At 40.3% G+C, this 20,192-nt stretch overlaps 1 protein-coding gene across 1 annotated transcript in view; it reads right to left on the bottom strand.

Annotated features, from left to right (window-relative positions):
* Positions 1-5,525: 5,525 nt before the first annotated feature.
* The window catches only part of HEPACAM2 (HEPACAM family member 2), a 107,089-nt gene continuing 92,422 nt past the window's right edge, over positions 5,526-20,192 (bottom strand). Inside the window, exons 8-10 of the mRNA XM_063450683.1 lie at positions 18,375-18,448; positions 14,996-15,129; positions 5,526-5,615 (exon numbers count right to left, since the gene is read on the bottom strand). Coding sequence (XP_063306753.1) covers position 5,615; positions 14,996-15,129; positions 18,375-18,448 — 209 coding nt within the window. The 3' untranslated portion in view covers positions 5,526-5,614. The remainder of the gene's footprint in view (positions 5,616-14,995; positions 15,130-18,374; positions 18,449-20,192) is intronic.

Raw genomic sequence — 20,192 nt, 5'->3', positions numbered from 1 at the left:
CCCCGGGCCTAAAGTCCTTTAAGAGATCCCTCTCTACATACCTCAAAACAGTATGCACGTGTGAGGAACTGACTCTGCTGGGTTTCGAACCCTGGTTTACATGCTGCTAAACCTCTTCCTTACCAGTACACCAGCCTGCCTTTTGCAAATGTACCTGAGATCTGGTAACCTTGACTCTACAAGCATTGGTATCAGTGACAAGTCTCTTCAGCTGTGTCTGGTCATGTGTCTGGTTCTTGGCCTATAAAAGCCACTTCCTGTCTCTGTACCTTTGCCAGATTATTGTGGTTCCTGTACTCTCTAATCAAGCTTGTTCCTGTTTCTCCTACCTGTTGCTGATTTTGGACCGTTTTGACTTTGCTGCTTCTCCTTCCCACTGACCTCGGCTTGCCTCACTACGATTATCATCTCTCTGTTCCAGTCTCCCATCTCTGCTTAAGACCAGTAGGCCACTCAAGGCTCAGGGGCTCAACCACCTGGGTAACGAGTAGCTACCTCTGGCAGAAAACATTGCTGGTCTGGCTACTGGACTCCACAACTTTGTAACATCAATATCATTACAGCACGTGTCATGGTTGATTATATGTTTCCTACCTGTTGTTACATTTTGTATATATTGTTTTTATATTTTATTGTATCAATGCAATGTTTTGTTGACCCAGGATATACTTGAAAACAAGAGAAATCTCAATGTCTCCTTCCTGGTAAAATATTTTATAAGTAAATAAATAAATAAATAAAATATATTTGCCACTAGAGGTTTTGATTATTACATCACCAATTGGGTTAGTTACTAGTCTTTGAGTTGTAGAGTACTAAAATATAAATGGCAAAAGTGTAGCAAGAAAAAAAACAGATATGGAAAATTATCAAGCTCGGGTATAGGCCCAATTTATCTTAACCTGCTACTGTTACTATGTTACTATCTTACTTTTCAGAGTTTTGTAAGTAACCTTGAAAGAACCTAATTAAAATCTTTTATAAGGATATTCTTAAAAAAACAAAACACTGACAACATTAAATAGAATTTTACAAATTTATTATCCATCTAATACAGAATTAAAGATCACTTGTAAACACATTAAAATATTCATAAACAAATAAAAAAAAAGTCCAAAATAAATAGTTATAGTTTTTTTGTGATGGTAACACAATATATTACAGTGCAGACTGCATGTTTTAAAGATCAACTCATATTGCTCATTTTCCTTCTTAGTAGGTACTGAATGTTCTCGAGTCACCATATGATTCTTTTGTCCAAATGATCGACAGTCATTCAAGATCTGTCATTAGCTAGGGAAAAGCTTTCTAGCCACTGAGAAGGTTGGATAGAGAGACATATGGGAATATTGCAAATACCCTCTCATAAAAACCTTTAATCAATGGACTCAAACTATGTCCCCCAGCTGTTGTTGGACTAAAACACCCATAATACTCTACCCTCTTTTTGGAGTTGTAGTTCATTATCAACTTGGGGGTCAGAGTTTGATAACCCTGCTAGAATAAACATTTGAAGTAAATACAAACTAGTTTAATGACATTAAACTTTTCTTTTCTTTTTTTATAACTGTTTAAAAAAGTCACTCTAAGCATCATCACAACATTGCATAATTGCTTAGAGAACCCTCAGCGATTTTTCAACTCTCAATGGCTGCGAATTGCTGCAATTTATAAAAAAAAATAAAAAAAAATTGCTGCACTTCTAAGCCTGCTTCTTAAAGCTATTAATTAATCAGCCTAAAAAAAAAAAGTTGTGTAATAAGAATTTATTTGTGGCGTGAGAGAGACCTGCAAGCAGCTACAGGCAGACTCACTAAACAGTGTATCGGGAGAAACTTCAAAAACGTCCGTATCTTGTTTTTTAGTTTTTTGGTTTTTTTTGCATTTTGAATGAATTCTCTTTACAATGCATTAAAAAACAACGTTTTATTTTTACCCTGCTAGATTCTCATGAAGTTGCTTAAAATAAGCTTTAATCACATTTCTTTGGCCTTATTTGTCATTAATCTGCATCAACAAGGGGTGTAATAATTTTCAATCATTAGTAATAATTTTAAATTTGCACATTTAGCCTGACCCTCAGTACTTCAAAAATCATATAGGTATATCAAGCCTGTTTTGCGTGTTTGCATTGTATGATAAATGTTATTAACATGAAAAAAGGGTTAAAGGTCAGTACCTTATGACTATATTACCATATTCTTTCAAGAGAAATGATCACTTCTGACTTTTCTTTAAACTAAAAGTAAGGTATGATTTGGGGAGGTGTTTTATTGTTAGTAGTAGTATTATTTACATCATGCATGAGTGAAGGCACGGCATGGCATACAATGTAAATATCCAGGCATCTTACAACACTGCGCAAGAAGCATGTAATTATGTATGTTTATGTACAGTATTGTTGGAAAAATTACCAGCAAGCATGTGCACGAGTACCATCATAGGCAAAAGATTTCCAAGAACATGAGGGAGTAAGTTACTAATATTCTTATAGTATTCTTTTTTATACCTTCTTTACTGCAGCTCTCTCCTAAGTAAACACATGAACTGCCCGAGTCAGAACCATCTTAAATAGAAAAAACTCTAGATTTGTGCAAATTTGTGAACCGACATACAAATTTTCACACAAAATTGTAAAGTTGGAGAGTTTTCCAACAATAATTCACTTAATTTTTTGCTGAGACAATAGAGACAGATCTTCTCCTTTCCACTAGAGGGAGACACACTACCAATAATTTAAAAGAAAGTTGGGAACTATCAACATTCTGGAGAAATTATCCTTTCTAAATATATAAATAACATATTGTAAAACATTTTGTAGTAAACTAGTGTGTTAACTTTGACCCCAAGTTATTCTTTAAATGACCATGTCCCAGGGTCTTGCAGCAATTGGGAGAAACCGAGGTTCCCTACTCTGTATCAGCATATTTGTAGTTAGACCGCTCAGCCAATATTCCCTTTAAATGGAGAGCTTCGACCTCTAACGTTTTCCTAGCTACTAAATCCCTAACAGCGAATAACCAGAAAAGCTCCATATGCCCCACCGAAGCTTATATGTGGGACAAAGTTACATGTGAAAATTTGTCAGCACTCACCGACTCCCACAAGCATTAAGTGCTTGGAATATGGGCTCCCTGATGGTAAGTGAAACAAAACTTTCACTCCCCTAAGCTTGGACAACTAACGTTATACAGTTATACAAATGTTGATCCCCTCCTTGATAGTCCCATTGTACAGCGCTACGGAATTTGTTGGCGCTATATAAATAATAAAATAATAATAAAATGAATAATAGACACAAACTTTACCCTGGACCAAACTTCTGGAATAAAAGGGAATCATGACATGTCACACATGTCCTTAAGGGGTTAAAGGGACACTATAGTCACCCAAACCACTTCAGCTCAATGAAGTGATCTGGGTGCCAGGTTCCCCAGGTTTTAACCCTTCAGATGTAAACATAGCAGTTTCAGAGAAACATTGCAGGTTTAATTCAGCCTCTAGTGGCTGTCTTCCTGACAGCCGCTAGAGGCCCTTCTGCGATGCTGGATGCGAAAAAAATCGCATTCAGCGTGCAGAACTTCCATAGCAAAGCATTGAGAAATGCTTTCCTATGGCTGTTTGAATGCGCACATGCATGCGCATTTCGCTCCTCTCGGGAGCTGACGTCGGCGGTGGAGGAGAGGTCACCAGCGCTGAGGGAGCCCGGTGCTGGATTAAAGTAAGTAGCTGAAGCACCAAGCGAGGGGGGCCCTGAGGGGGGGGGGGGTGTTTTCCAGACACTATAGTGATCCTTTAATGTATACTGCCTTTATTGTAAGTATGTCATATGCCAGATGTCCCCTTCCCTCTTTTTTGTTAGCCGTGTACTTATTTGCCCTTAATATACTTGTTTATTCTCTGCATTGTATGGTTATACCCTATATATTATACTAAAGCCCCAATTTTTTACATCTAGTTTAATATGTGACCATAAACTCATAGCCAGCGGTCAGTGACAGAAGTTACATAACTTATATAACATTTCAAAAATATCTCGATGGCTTATGATATATGCTTTGTTTTTAAAATGACTAATTTGTATCATGTTTTACAGGTACCATTAAAACAGATTTATTGCCTTCCACTTTTTTTGTGACTATATAGTCCCTACACATAGGCACAATTATTCTATATGAATTACGACTTCAGTATTGCTTTACTGTGTTAGTGCACATTTTCCCTAAACACTTATTGGGGGATTTATAAGTAAGTTATGAAGTAAGTTACTTTATGAAGTAAGTTTAAAGGTACAATCCATGTTGGGACAGACCTCATTTATAATGCATTATCAATATAATGTCTTAACAAATATAAAAAAAATACTTAAAAATTTAGAATTTCAGATTCTGTTTGCTGAAAATTCCCAGGGTTTGCAGTTTCTACCGTGAGATCTACCGGAACAAATATCAGACGAAACCTTTTGGCCAAACCCGTGGCACCTGTTATTTTAAATAGGAGTGCTCGGGTGGTCCCTCTACATAGTAGAAGTTTATTATTAGGAGTACTTAGAAGTATAATAATTTACATGAACGCATGAATGATGTGGTGCATCATCTATGGCTTTTTTTATGTTTATATCTTTATGGCTTCCTTTTTTAATGAATGGAAAACGTTTTGACCACACACATTCAATACAGGCTCTCACAAAGATACAAGAACATAGTAAAGTGTTCCTTAAACTGTATTAAGGATACAAGTACAGGCATTTCAGAGGAGATGGGAGTTGACACCAGGGTTGCCCAAAAGGTAGATCCCCAAATGTTACAGAACTACAACTCCCATGATGCTTTGCATGTCTTTACAATGCCAAAGCATCATGGAAGTTGTAGTTTTAAAACATCTGGGGATCTACCTTTTGGGCCTTGTACGGCCCTGCCGTACATGCTATAAAACGTGAATGATAGGTGAAGAATAGTTTATCCTTTGGTGTGTTGAGTGAATGTAGCAGGTTCTTATAGCAAATTTCTGCAGTAATATGCTTTAGAGTCCAGTAAGACAAGGACAAGGTACCTCCTTGCACCAAAACCTGCGCAAGGAGCTTATATTGTTTCAGTGGTAGTGTCTCCACGTTTTTCTTGCAATCAAAGCCTTATAGAAAATGTTTGCCATGGTATATACAAAACACAGAAAAAATAGACAACAGTTTCATCAATTAAAGTGTTACATTCATTTTTCATTTAGTAGCTCATAATTATTACTAGCAAGCTAGGCGATGTGCAATAATACATGTTGGGATTTATCCACTAAACAGTGAATTGTATTGGATTTAAAACAGAATTGCAAAATTCAGCCTAAAATAGTCGATTTGGAAAAAAATCTCCAACTTTACAAATCTGTGAATGTGAATTTTTCCAGTGTATCTATTTTAGCCTAAATTGCACAATTTTTTCAAAATCACTAGAATTTGGCATTTTGTTAATAAATACCACTTTTATTTAATGCCACAAGACTGAGGTATTTGACAGCAATAGCCACTTCTGACAATGAGATTAAACATGTCATTTCAACGTGTTCTTCATGCAGTTTGATATTTTCCACGGATTTCCTTCCAATGTTACGAAATTCTTTTCTGCCTGCGAAAAAGAAATGGATTTCATGAGAATTTATAAGCAAACTGTAAAGCTGTACTTATACCAGGGTAATGCTGCAACAGGAATGACAATCTAGCATTCCTTTTGTGGCACACTTCAATGTTAAATTTGAAATATTTCCACATCTTTCCTTTGTGGTACTCTCAGCTGACTGAGGATGAATACCAGAGTTTTTAGCAGTCATCTTAAATTCCTCTCCCTCTCCCCCCCCCCCCCCCCCCCCCCTGGAATAAAAGGGAATCATGACATGTCACACATGACCAAACTTCTGGAATAAAAGGGAATCATGACATGTCACACATGACCAAACTTCTGGAATAAAAGGGAATCATGACATGTCACACATGTCATGTGTCCTTAAGGGGTTAAAGGATTTTGGGAGTTGTAGGCCACCAACACCTGGGGGGAGAGTAAGGGAATAAAGGATTCCAGAGCCAATTGTAGATTTCTTTGTGCACATGTAAATATTCTAGTTGCTTGTTATTTGATACAAAGCAGGAATATGGATTTGCATGCACCACAAACATTTGCCTAAGTAAATACTCTCCAAATAGATGTATGAAGCTTCACCAGTGGACCTAACTTTGCAAAAATTGTGTTTTGCAGTATGTTCTTTTTCCTGTTTATGTACTTTCCCACGAGTGGTTCATACTTTGTGGCCGAAGTGGTATGAAACTGTTAGTATTTTTAAACTCAGCAATGACCTCCTGAAACGTTTGCATGCTAAATCATAGCAACATGGATTTCACATTGCTCTAGAATTTGCAGTCTTGCTCATGACTGCTACACTTGCCATAGAACCAGGACCAGAGCAACCATTAGTCAAATCAGTCATTTGCCTACAGTGCCTGCTAAGAATGGGAACCCCTGCTGCATGGGCTACGGTCCTACGGAGATCAAAAAATCAACCCTTTATCCCCATACTGAATGCCTTGTGTTGGTCTCTTTTCTTTTAAGTTGTTTTGTTATTTTTCTTCTTACATTCTTATTAAATAAGGGATTATAGCCTCTAATTATAAAAATAGTGAAAATTGCAGACATATTCTATGCATGGCGTATTTCAAGATCATCAGTCTGTTGGTAAATAAAGAAAATAACGAATATTAACCACTTTACAACGTTAGGAAATATCATTACATCCTAACTATACTAAGCACGTACTGACGTCCTAACGTTATGGTGTGAACAGGGATTTAACAACGTAATGCAGAAAACAGCCAGTAGATGTCAGCAATATACTGCTTTCTACTGTTTTAACTAGGAAACCCATCTGCTGATATCAGTGATAATATGGGCTGTGGGTTTTCTTTAAAGATAGAGTAAGGCTTATGGTAGGATTTTGGTTAGTCTTAGGGTAAGGTAAGGGTTAATGCTGTTTTAGTTTTAGGCATAGTGTAGTGTTACGTTTTAAGGGTGATGTTTGGGTATGTATACATTTAGAGTTAGTGTAAGAGTAGAGTTAACTTTAACTACTAAAAATGAATTGAGATCCTAGACATATAAGGGATTTAACAATCAAGACTGATATGTGAATATATTTTCAGCTCTTTTTATTAACTTGCACTGGATGTGCAAAAAATACTATAAGCAAAAATGTGAAAAATGCACACCACCCCCATTTCTTTCCCATTTTCAATATTTTATTTACATTTAATGTTGTGTTAGGTATACATATAGGATATTAAAAGAAAGCCTTTTCTGTCCTTTAAAAATCAGTATATAATATGTATGAGGTTACTTAAAGAGAAGTCCTTAAATTACAGTTGCACAATCACATTTATGGAGTTTGTTTGGGTTCAGAACTTGGACACATGCCTCTTTTGAAGGGGTTAAAAAAGGTTGTCCAACACTCCATGACATCACAGTGCATAATGCACTGTGCATAATGATTATTATTTTATTATTATATATAGCGCCAGCAAATTCCGTAGCGCTGAACAATGGGATATGATGACATATGATAGACATCTTTACTATGCCACTTGTTCTGATCTGTATTGTAAGTTTTATGGCATCACTGCAGTCATTGGCTTTTATCAGGGTTCCAGACAACTTTTGCTCACTAGTATTGTTGCCAGTGTACTGACCACACCAACATGGATGAAGATTTGTAACTAGACGTTGAGTTAGAAGAGGATGGTAATTAATTCTTAATCGAGTCAGCAGTTGAATCTGACCAGGAGGTTGAGGTTCTATTTCAACTGTCAAAAGTAAAGACTAATAAGTCGAAGGGGCCTGATGGAATACACCCAAAGTTATTAAAAGAGCTTAGTGGTTTACTAGCAAAACCATTAATGGATTTATTTAACCAATCATTGTTAACAGGAGTAGTCCCAGAAGATTGGAAATTAGCGAATGTTGTGCCCATTCACAAGAAAGGTAGTAGGGAGGAGTCGGGCAACTATAGGCCAGTAAGTCTTAATTCAATAGTGTGGAAAGTAATGGAAACCATGCTAAAGGATAGGATTGTTGAACAGCTAAAATCACAGGGATTTCAAGATCAGAGGCAACATTAGTTTGCTTCAGGGAGATCATGCCAAATTAAACTTATTGATTTTTTTGATTGGGTAACTAAAATAATAGATCAGGGTGGTGCAGTAGACATTGCTTACCTAGATTTCAGTAAGGCTTTTAATACTGTCGCACATAGAAGGCTCATTAATAAACTACAATCTTTAAGTTTGGATTCCAATATTATTGAATGGGTTAGGCAGTGGCTGAGTGACAAGCAATGGAGAGTTGTAGTCAATGGAGTATATTCGAAGCATGGTCTTGTTACCAGTGGGGTACCTCAGGGAGCTGTTCAATTTGTTCATATGAACTTTTATTTTTTATTTTATTGTTGCTGGTGTTGCTTGCAACTCCCTGCCGTGATTTTACTGGCTGACATACGTGGATACCACCTTGGTGTGGAGATATGCTGTCTTTACCTTTAAACATTGTGAGTGCAATATATATAATAAATTGTTACATTTTTTTACAATCTGCACTATCAATTTTTATCTTCTATTTTGAGTGGGCAAGAAGAATTGTTACTTTCTATCCAAAATTGCATCGCTGGAGGTCACCCACACTTCATTAGTTCCCTAATATTAAGGGAGATACGTCGGAATTCATCTCAATCTTGTGAGTTCTCTACCACCCCCACCCTCTATATGTGTTAATGGTATTACACTATATATTTTTATATTTTTCCCTATAGAAATATATATCTAAGGCAATATACACCTACGTTATCCAGTTTGTATATTTTTTATTATTATTATCACTTCGTGGTGGACAACACAGTTTTTTTCCCTTTGTTTTTTTTTCCTCTTTTTTACTATCTGTACTTGGACCTATTCTCTTTGATATTTTTATTAGTTATATTGCAAAAGGTCTTGATGGTAAGGTATGTCTTTTTGCTAATGATACAAAGATAAGTAACATGGTTGATGTTCCAGGAGGGATGAGCCAAATGGTAAATGATTTAGGTAAACTAGAAAAATGGTCAGAGCTGTGGAACTGACATTTAATTTGGATAAGCGCAAGATAATGCATCTTAGACGTAAAAACCCAAGGGCAGAGTACAGAATATTTGATAGAGTCCTAACCTCAACATCTGAGGAAAGGGATTTAGGGGTGATTATTTCTGATGACTTAAAGGTAGGCAGACAATGTAAATAGAGCAGCAGGAAATGCTAGCAGAATGCTTGGTTGTATAGGTAGAGGTATTAGCAGTAGAAAGAGGGAAGTGCTCATGCCATTGTACAGAGCACTGGGTGAGACCTCACTTGGAGTATTGCATGCAGTACTGGAGACCGTATCTCTAGAATTACATTGATACTTTAGAGAGAGTTCAGAGAAGGGCCATGGATTACATGATAAAACATTTTTAAAAAAGTATGTTAACCCCTTCAGGACTGATCAAAACAAAACGTAAACAAAAACTGGAATTTGCGCTATATGTCTGTAGAGGAGAACTTTGTCCATGTCCAGGTGCCTCGCCACGGCTGTGCGGGGGGCTGGTAGACTGCCTTGGTGGGTTGCTGAGTGGGCAGAGACCAGCGGTACTCTGCTCTGGTGCCAGCACTATCACGGAAGTAGCCTGGTTGGAGCCTGGTTGCTGGAGGGGGAGACCGACTGTCTCCCCTCTGGATACACCGCTCTGTGGCTGGGGAACAGTACAGACTGTCCCTATCCCCGGTGGTGCAGATGCAGAGACTACGGTCCCATCTACACTGTTGTGGGGCTTAACATCTCCCCTTGGTGGATTAGGTTGTCGCTGGGCAGAGGGGGCAACAAACTCCTCTCCCTTACACACTTCCAGCCGCTGGGGAGCAGGGCTGACCCTCTGTATTCCCTGTAGGCAGGGCGCAGAGACCACGGTCCCATCTGCGCTGGTGAGGGGCTTACTGTCTCCCCTTGGTGGGCTATGCTGCCGCTGGAGAGAGGGGGTAACAAACTCCTCTCCCTGACGTTCTCTCTGCTGGAGGGGGAAACCGACTGCCTCCCCTTCCAATACCTTGTCTTGCTGTTGGGGATCAGGACAGACTGTCCTTATCCCCAGTGGTGTAGGTACAGAGACTGCGGTCCCATCTGTACTGTTGTGGGGCTTACTGTCTCCCCTTGGTGTGCTAGACTGCCGCTGGGGAGCAAGGACGGCACCTTCAGCTCCCTGTAACGCACACTGCCGCTGGGGATCTGGGCCGACTGCCCAGCATCCCTGTAGGGCCGGTAGAGAGACCGCAGTCCCATCTCCACCTGCCAGCTGTGGGTCTTCCCAGGACCAGTCCGTGAGGCCCCTCAACATTTGTGAGTAAGGGCCACCTGCTTCCCCACCTGGCAACTCCGGCTGCTGCTGGGGATCTGGGCCAGATGCCCAGCATCTCTACCTGCCTGTTGTGGTTCCTCACAAGACCAGTCTATGAGGACCCCCACTTTGGGTTCCTCCCGCCGCCTCAGGGAAAGACGGCTAACCTCCTCGGATGCAGCCTCTACTCGGCTGCTGTAACGCTCCTGCTGCTGAGCATACTTCCTCTCTTTCGCCAGCCGGAATTCTCGGCCCAGCCTTGTGTTCCGCTCGGCCATGACCTGGTTCCAGATCACCCGGCGTGTCTCCATGTGTACATCATCCCCATACTCGGCCACTCGCTGCCTCACCTCGGCCAGCCAATCATTTCCAGAGCCAGAGCTTTCCATACTTGTCTGCTCCCAGGGGCGCTGCACGAGTGCTAGCGTTGCCCTCAATTTGTAAATCCAAACGGTGTCTCTGAGCTGCTTTACCTCGCACTAGGACGCCATCCCACCGCTTGCCACCAATGTAACGGATCACCTGGCACCCCGACTGGGTACCTCCGTTAAAGGATGCTCTTAGCGCTTCCTGAGCACTGCAGTAGACACCACAACCACCGAATCAGAGAAGCATATGAATTCTCTCAAGCATATGAATGCTGTATACAGCCGTATAGGAAAAACCATGCGAATAGGTTTACACTCCTAGCAGTCAAACGGAAACAGCATACAATAAATCCTCCCCCAATAATGAGACGACACTTCACTTTGAGGGTTAAGCAGGAACTACTGTGCTGGCACACCCAGCCTGGTTTTTATTACAGTCTTTTCAAATACAGGACCGCCCACAGGGAGGTATAAAACAACCAATCACATATCAGTTACATCCCACATATTCCCTCCCCTTATCCTGAGAGAAAACTCAATTACACATACAGTTAAAACATACTTTTTACTCAACTTTCATAACTCTAAAACCATACATCATATTCATAATCAATCCATTCAGGGGAACAACATATAAAAAAATGGCATGAATCAGACCAGGGGTTCAAAAGTTAGTAAAGTATCTTTTAAAAACCCCTGCCAGCATGGCTTTCCGGCCCAGACCAGTTTCAGAGTCTTCTATCCTGCATTATGCACATGGTGAGCACAAAGCATTAAAATACTATAAAATACACAAAGTCACATTTTATACATAAAACACAGACATGTCACATATCCCTAGATAGCTGGGATCTAAGCGCACAAAACTACCAAATAGCGCTCAGATCCTATTCACACAGTTCAATTGCCATGGAGCCGAAGTCTTTAACTACACGAATGGGCTCCATGGCATAGCTATCTGGGTTAACACATTTACATAAAGTCGGGTCCATAGTCCAAAGGCAAGAGGCGGGCAAGCAGCCCCCTCCAAGAACACGTGGCGAGGTTGGTTTCGCCACAGTAATGCGTATTTTTCTTTAGCAATTAAACTAAAATGTAACTGCTTTCATTGGTTTTAAGTTATCTACTAAGAATTTGTAACATAACAAGCTTACTCAGAATGATGGATAGAGTAAGTATGGATGTAAATTTGGATAGGATGGACAATTTGGACCTGCTTTAAGATGTACATGGGCACACCCGCCACACCCCTTGTCGAACCCATGTATCTGGGTAATGTATACCATTACAGGTATAGCATGTATACATTAATAAATTATGATATATAAATAACACAATTGTTTTCACAATGTCATCTAATTAACATAGGGGCTGATGGAGCTGCAGCTCCAGGCTCAGGCCCATGGAATAGGCCCATTTAAAAAAGAAAATGTACACACTACTTTTGGGTTTGCCACCTGACTGGTATTTCACCAGCACAGCCAGTATTTGAGGCTGCCTGGCTGTGCCGGTATTGCAGTAATACCGGCAATACAAATGCAGATATTTTTCTCAGTATAAACGGAGATTAATCTGCAATACCAGCACCGGCCAGTAGGGGTCACTGTGTGTGGAGAGAGGCAGGCATAGGAAGTTACAGCATATCCCTCCCTGCCTCTCTCTACTCACTGAGCTGCGGGGGGAGCAGCTACACATCCCAGAGAGTTCAGACAGCAGCTCCCAGTCTGCAGAGACAGACTACAGCTCAGGGAAGTGAAGGATGGGGGGTGGGGGGAAGGCAGCAGGAGAATATAGGGACACGGAAACACTAGGGGACACATGGGGACAATGAGACACTTGGGAACACTGAGACACTAGGGAACACTGTGAGACATGCGGATGCTGAGGCATGGGGACACTGTGAGACATGGGGAAATTGGGAGACATGTCCCTAGTGTCTCAGTGTCCCCACGGCTCCAAGAGTCCCCTAGTCGCCCAGTGTCTTTGTCCCCGTGTCTCTCAGTGTCCCCAAATATCTGTCTCCCAGTGTCCCCAAATATCTGTCTCCCAGTGTCCACATGTCTCACAGCCAGTGTCCCTAGTGTCTCAGTGTCCCCATGTCGCCCAGCGTCCCTAGTTTCTCAGTGTCCCCATATCTCGCAGTGTTCCCAAATTTTTCACTGTCCCCATGTCTCCCAGCCAATGTCCCTAGTGTCTCAGTGTCACCACGGCTCCCAGTGTCCCCTAGTCTCCCAGTGTCTGTGTCCCCATGTCTCTCAGTGTCCCTAGTGTCTCAGTGTTCCCATGTCTCCCAATGTCCCCAAATATCTGTCTCCAGGTGTCCACATGTCTCGCAGCCAGTGTCCCTAGTGTCTGTGTCCCCATGTCTCCCAGCCAGTGTCTCAGTGTCTCCATGTCTCCCAGTGTCCCCATGTCTATGTCCACAAGTGCCCCATGTCTCCCAGTGTCCCCATGCCTCCCAGCCAGTGTCCCTAGTGTCTCAGTGTCCCCATGTCGCCCAGCGTCCCTAGTTTCTCAGTGTCCCCATATCTCGCAGTGTTCCCAAATTTTTCACTGTCCCCATGTCTCCCAGCCAATGTCCCTAGTGTCTCAGTGTCACCACGGCTCCCAGTGTCCCCTAGTCTCCCAGTGTCTGTGTCCCCATGTCTCTCAGTGTCCCTAGTGTCTCAGTGTTCCCATGTCTCCCAATGTCCCCAAATATCTGTCTCCAGGTGTCCACATGTCTCGCAGCCAGTGTCCCTAGTGTCTGTGTCCCCATGTCTCCCAGCCAGTGTCTCAGTGTCTCCATGTCTCCCAGTGTCCCCATGTCTATGTCCACAAGTGCCCCATGTCTCCCAGTGTCCCCATGCCTCCCAGCCAGTGTCCCTAGTGTCTCAGTTTCCCCATGACTCCCAGTGTCCCCTAGTCACACAGTGTCTGTGTCCCCATGTCTCCCAGTCTCTGTGTCCCCATGACACTGTGATACATAGGGACACTGATGCCAGGCTGGCCTTCCAATTTTTTGGACAGACATGCTCCCTTTTTGGGTATGTTCGCCCCTTTTGGCAGTTGTGGTCACATGATTCGCGTCAGTGGCCCACATTTTTACCCCGCCCATTGACTTCCTGCTTCACTGGACACTGCTGTTAGGGGGTAGTGATTTACTTGAAAGATGAAAGCATAAATTAGAGAGAGATTAGCATAGAGTATGTGTTTTCTTATAGCCGCATCCTTTGAGTTTCCCTCCAACACCATCTCCATAAGATACATGACGCTTGGGACTGTTTTAGTGTTTTTGGTCAATAAGATTCTGTAATTAGGCCCCATCGTAATTGTCAGCACCAGGCCCACTAGGCTCTTATTCTGGCCCTGGCCCCACCAACAGTCCAGGTTTTGTCAGTATCTCCATTGGAATAAAGCAGTGTACCACATAAATCCTGGATTGTTGGTGGGCCATGAGGACTGGTTTGGGAACCACTGCTTAAAGGATCACTCCAAGTAACAAACACTACACCCCACTGTATTTGTATGATGCAAAGAGTATCCTGGCCCTGATTCCCTGGTAATGGGGCAAACCATTTAGCAATGGTTTACCCAATTACCTGGATTCTCGTTGCGCTTCAAAAGGCGGAAGCCAATCCAGTCGCCATTCATTGGATGAGAGCATCAGCTGACTGCTCTAAGCCAATGAATGGCACACTGTGCATGAAAATTTGTACAGAATTGATATTAGCCAGCCCGGAACTCTAGTTACAACTCCTGCAGCAAAGAGATTATTCTCAGTAGGTTCTGCATTTTACACTGAAATACTGCACATACAGACTCCAGACACAATGGCCACTTCAAATCACTGAAATGGTTATAGTGTTTGGTGTATCCCTTTAAGCAACTTGATAGGAGTATTAAAATAAAATGGAGAACTACTGAGTCAACACTTGTTTTGTTAAAGACATATACAGTAGCTTGTATTACAAACCACATTTCAGGACCTTTCTGGATCCTCCTGGAGCAACACTACTTATAACTGATGAGAGCAATTAGTATATTACCGTGTATTGTAACAGTGCTCAATTATTTATAGCATTTTAGAAGAACATACAATGCTGTCACACACAGCTGTACACGCGTGGTTCTTTAGGTACAAACAGGAAACATCTGAGTCATCCTCAGGTTTGAAAGAAATGGAAATGTTTGCTTGTTTAGTTTTAATTCAAATCGCTTACTATTGAAGCTGCGGATTGTCTTGTGGATTATCTTGCGGCTGCACCGGAACATGTCGTATAACTTCATAAACTGTGCAGGTTGTGTCTTGGCCTTGTGAGGCATTAGAAACAGACGCAGACTTGCTACTTGGTACCTGAAGAAAGTACAGCAATTACTTTAAACAGGTTGTAAAACCATCAACAGTCTTAAAATCTGAACAACTCACCATTAACCGAGAATCTAGTAATAATAGTTGAAATACATATACATGTAAGATTGCCTACAGAACACTAACTCAAAATTATTCATAGCGCAAGTACTAATCTAACCAGAAGCAGCAAGGACAATTTGGGCCTGCTTTATGTTATATCTGGTTAACAGCTGCCACAATGGGTATAGGTAAATCTGGAAGAGATTTTAACAGCATATGTTATGTTTCACGGTTTCAGAAAGATAAGAAAAACAAAACTGTTTTCGTATAGAACCCCTAGTGATAATATATGATTTTACCGGACGAAAACTGCATGGTTTAATGTATGTTCCCTTAGTGGGGCGGGAATTTTTATAAAAGGATGCCCCCTCCCATCCTCCCAACATTTAAAATGGACAAAGAAGGACACTTTAATTGTGGGGGTGTACCCACAGGCAGGCCATTGTGAGAATTTTAGGTAATCTACTAATAACAATTTGTGAAACTGGTTCATTTTGAAAGTTCTATTTATTTTTTTGTTTTCTTTCTACACTCTAAGTGAATATACATTTTATCTGTCTAATCATCAATAAAATCATTCACATTCACCATAAATGGTTATTTCCCTTTCAACCTACAATTTTAAAAATCTGCTTGTGTAGTAGTGACAATTCCCCTACAAATTTGCCCATTCATCTAATAGTACTGGCAAGTGGGATAATAAGCCCATTTACCCTTTGGTCATTTACCCAGGAACCTACTACCATATTTTTCGCTCTATAAGACGCACTTTTTTCCTCCTCAAAAGTGAGGAAAAGTGTCTGTGTGTCTTATGGACCCCCTCTCTCCCCTACTTGATCCCCGGTAGGTCTCCTACCTTTATGTAGCATGGCCGAGCATAGTGCGCACCGTGGTACCTGGCCGGACTGAAAGGAAGTGAGCACTCAGGAACAGGAAAGGGAGTCTCCTTTACCGCACTACTCCGCTCGACCACGCTACATAAAGGTAGGAGACCTACCGGGGACCACGGGAAGAGAGGGTTAACCCACAGAGCAACCTTCATTCATGTTTTTCTATGAATTAAGCTAAATGTAGGCTGCACAACTCTCAGTAGAAAACTGATCACGGGACTACAACTCCCACACAACCCTCTACTATGTCCATATTCCATAAAGCACCCGGACTTCCCATTGAATGGTAACAAGGAAGAATGTCTAATTGCTTTGCAACCTTACCAAATATGATTTTATATTATTGTCCCTCTTTGTCCATTTGATTTTATATTATGTTTTTCGACTCAGTACCCACTTCCTCTTTTTTTTTTTCTTTAAAACACAACATTCAAGTTGTCAGGAAAGAAAATCAACCTTTATACTATGCGTGTTTCTGTAGTTCTTGCTGAGTCCCTCATTTAACACCACTGTGTAAATCAAAGTAGAAACTCTATTTTCAGAAATTGACAATAACTGAGCTTAAGATCGCTAGACGATTACTTGTATCACTGCACACTGATACTGAGATCTGAACAGATTTTAACTAATATTTTTTGGTTGCCTTCGTAGGGCCCTTGACCACGTAAGGGGCACTAAGGGACAGGTGGAGGGTTGGTAAGGAACACTATGGGATGGGGGGTGGGTGGAAGAACACTATGGGACAGGGGAGAGGAGTGGGTGGTAAGGAACACTTTATTTTCTTTTTCGTGTGTTTCTACTCTAAAAACTAAGTGCGTCTTATGGTCAGGTGCGTCTTATAGAGCGAAAAATACAGTAATCTAGAAGATTATACTTCATATCAATAAGTTCACCTCACACAATGTATTTCACACATACATTTTCAGCTTTTGGAAACGCAAATACAAAGTAATTAAAAATATCATTTGTCATTATGCTTAGTTCATACCGTACAACATTTCAAATGGACAAAGAGGGACAGTTTCATTTTAGTATGTGAGCAGGGGTTTGACCAAGGGTGGGGCTGTTCTAGGAAATATTAGGTGACTTTTTACCATAATAACAATTTATGCATCTAAAAAAAGAACAATGTATCTTATTTACACAGACCGATTTCTAAACACATTTATTATAGTTTAAAGACTTTATTACTGTGAGTATTATTGCTGTGGAGCTCTTTTACACATTCAGACATACAAGTTAAACGGAGCTCCTAGAAAAGAGGGACATTAGAGCAAAAAAGAGGCACAGATGGATTTGACCCTAAATAGGGACACTTGGGAGGTGTGCTTACTTTGCAAATCTCATTCTATGTCATTTCCTTCCTTAAAGTTCCTATGCCTGCCATCCTTTGACAATATCATCCCTTATTTGACATCTTTTATATACCATATCATATAGCATCCCTCATTCTAGCTCAGACTGTACATGCAGCTGCACCTAATAGCTGGTCCAAAAAGAAGCAGGGTCGTTCCCCTGATGTGACCCTTTTGAAAGTCAGCACTAATAAAATAGTCTTTATCTCTGAGAATAAATTTGGGGAAGTATTTTTAAAGGCACCTGAACAGACAGTGAGTGGGATCGAAACATTAAAAAATAGTTATAACAGATGTATATTTTCTCATGCGTTCGCTGCTAATTTTGGATCGAAATCACACTGACTAAGTTAACTGCAATGCTAACGCGAGTCTACGTGAATTATATATTTTTAATCTTACTATTAACCCCTAAATCTTTCACGCATAAACTAGACGTTTAAGTGGACACAGGAAAGATTGGGTTTAAACATTTGTGTGCGATGTGCCTTAATAAATCCATGTTTTCCTCCAATGTGATATTTCTATCCTCATAATCTAAATAACGGAAGTGAATTTTGTGTGTAGTTCACTAAAATGCTACACTCACTATATATATTTGCTATGATTTAGGGCAGAAGCCACTGGACGTATATTGGGTTTATTATCTAAAGCAGTCCCCCAAGATGTTGCTGAACTACAGATTCCATGATTACCTGGACACCTATTGCATTCAAAGAATTCTGGGAGTTGTAGGCCATCAACATCCAGGGGGCCATAGTTAGCTAAGCTAACGAACATTACCATCTGGGCTGAGATTTCTCTCAACTAGGCAATATTAATTCCTTTAATTCCTGACTCATCACAACTCACTTTGGAGGGCAAAATAATATTATTGAACACGTATTCATAGAAGCTGTTGACCCTCTGACTGAGACTCCAATATTTGACAGTCTATACGCACCCTGAGAGAAGCAGAAGGATCAGGCAAGGCAACAAACTCATAAATTCCGAAGTCATTGAGAGCATCTTCATGTCCTATAAAGAAGCAATATATATATAGAGTTACACATCTGACAAAAATATGGCATATGAATTAAATTTATTAGGGTTATAATTAAATGAGAACACATTTATTTGCACTTAAGAGGACACTATAGTCACCAGAACAACTACAGCATTTTTGCTGGAAACACTGCCTTTTCAGAGAAAACGCAGTGTTTACATTGTCCCCAGGGTCACTTTCAGTGGCCACTCTTCAGATGGCTACTCTGCTGGACAGTGTGCGGCACTGACGTTCAGCGTCTCCACACTCTGCATGGAGACACTGAACTTTTCCCATTTGGATGCATTGATTCAATACATCTCTAGGCGGAGATGCAGACAGCCCCGCCTCCTTGCCGATCTCAGCCACTCTATAGGATCAGGAATACACTTTTGTGATCCTAACCCTACAATTTTCCTTTAATGGAATAGAAGACTAAATCATTTAAATTGTCGCCAGTCTTGCAGGGTTATTCACTAAACACCAAAGTTTAATCAAATCTGAATGACAAAATTCAGTCAAAAATCGCCAAGCCATGACTAAAGCTGAGTAGGAGAATAGTTCTAAATCACCTATTTTAGCTTAAATTCTGCCATTCAAATTTAATTCACTGAAATTCTGTGTTTAGTAAAAAAAAAACAAAAAAAACTGTCATGGTCACAGTTTGGATTTTTTAGCCTGAAATTTGCAATTTGGTTTTCTTTTCTTTTTTTATATATCTTTATTGAAAAATGTTATTTTAGTACACATATCATGCAAATATCATGCAATTGTCTTAATAAACATGTATAGAGCATTCAATCTAATTAACAATGAATATGTATATAAAGTCATACATCAGATTAGCATGATATGCGTAAAGATAACAAATACATAATAACAAAACAAAACACCATATATACCGTATATAAATATAATATACTAACAGTTACACTTTCAGAGTGGGAAGAAATAAATCCTAAGGTAAGGTATGTCAGGATACACTTTAATACATACAATTGAGTGTAATCCTATCCCATGAATCTCCTAGACAAACTCCGTCCTCTTTCTACATCCTACCGTAATTAACAAGCACCCCTATCTTCCACTCATTCACAGCCATATAATAGTAAAAAAATGTCCAACCACATTTTGTATATACCTTTCATATGCAGTGAACTAACTGTGTTATTTAGAAGATTGTGTTCCATAGACAATTGGAATTTGATTTGGAATTTTGATTTAATGGGGTGGCACTTTTGGAAAGGGGTGGATAGTTTCCACCTTCTCGCAATTATAATTTTAGCAGCCACAAAACAATGCGATGCAATGCAATTTATTTTGAATGAATTGAAATTCCAATTTAAATGCAAAAGGGCTGTGGCGGGATTTTTGCAATTTGGTTTTTCAATTCACTTTGTTTCTAGAGGAAGTAACGCAGGTAGTTAATAATACAGGAGTAATATAGGTTTGGGCCTACAGGTGAAGGAATATTGAGAGAAACAACACTGTTTTGCTTGTTCTAAAAATTTTGGGGTGAGGTAGCACACACTTTTGTTGGTGGTGTCCCTTTTTCGGACAGGGACTCTTTTTTTCCCTCTCAAAAGCCAATTTCTTCTAGTTACATAGGATAGGTCTCCAGCAAACAGAACTGAAATTATTCCAGATAAGGCTATAAATTATAAATTATTCCAGATACAGCAATAAGTTAACCATTATTCTCTTTAACAACAGTTCCTCTCCAACCCAGACGCAGAT

This window comes from Pelobates fuscus, chromosome 4, assembly GCF_036172605.1.
Source record: "Pelobates fuscus isolate aPelFus1 chromosome 4, aPelFus1.pri, whole genome shotgun sequence".
Lineage (NCBI taxonomy): Eukaryota > Metazoa > Chordata > Amphibia > Anura > Pelobatidae > Pelobates > Pelobates fuscus.
Note: the sequence above shows the minus strand (reverse complement) of the source record. Positions and strands in the feature narration are given on the sequence as shown.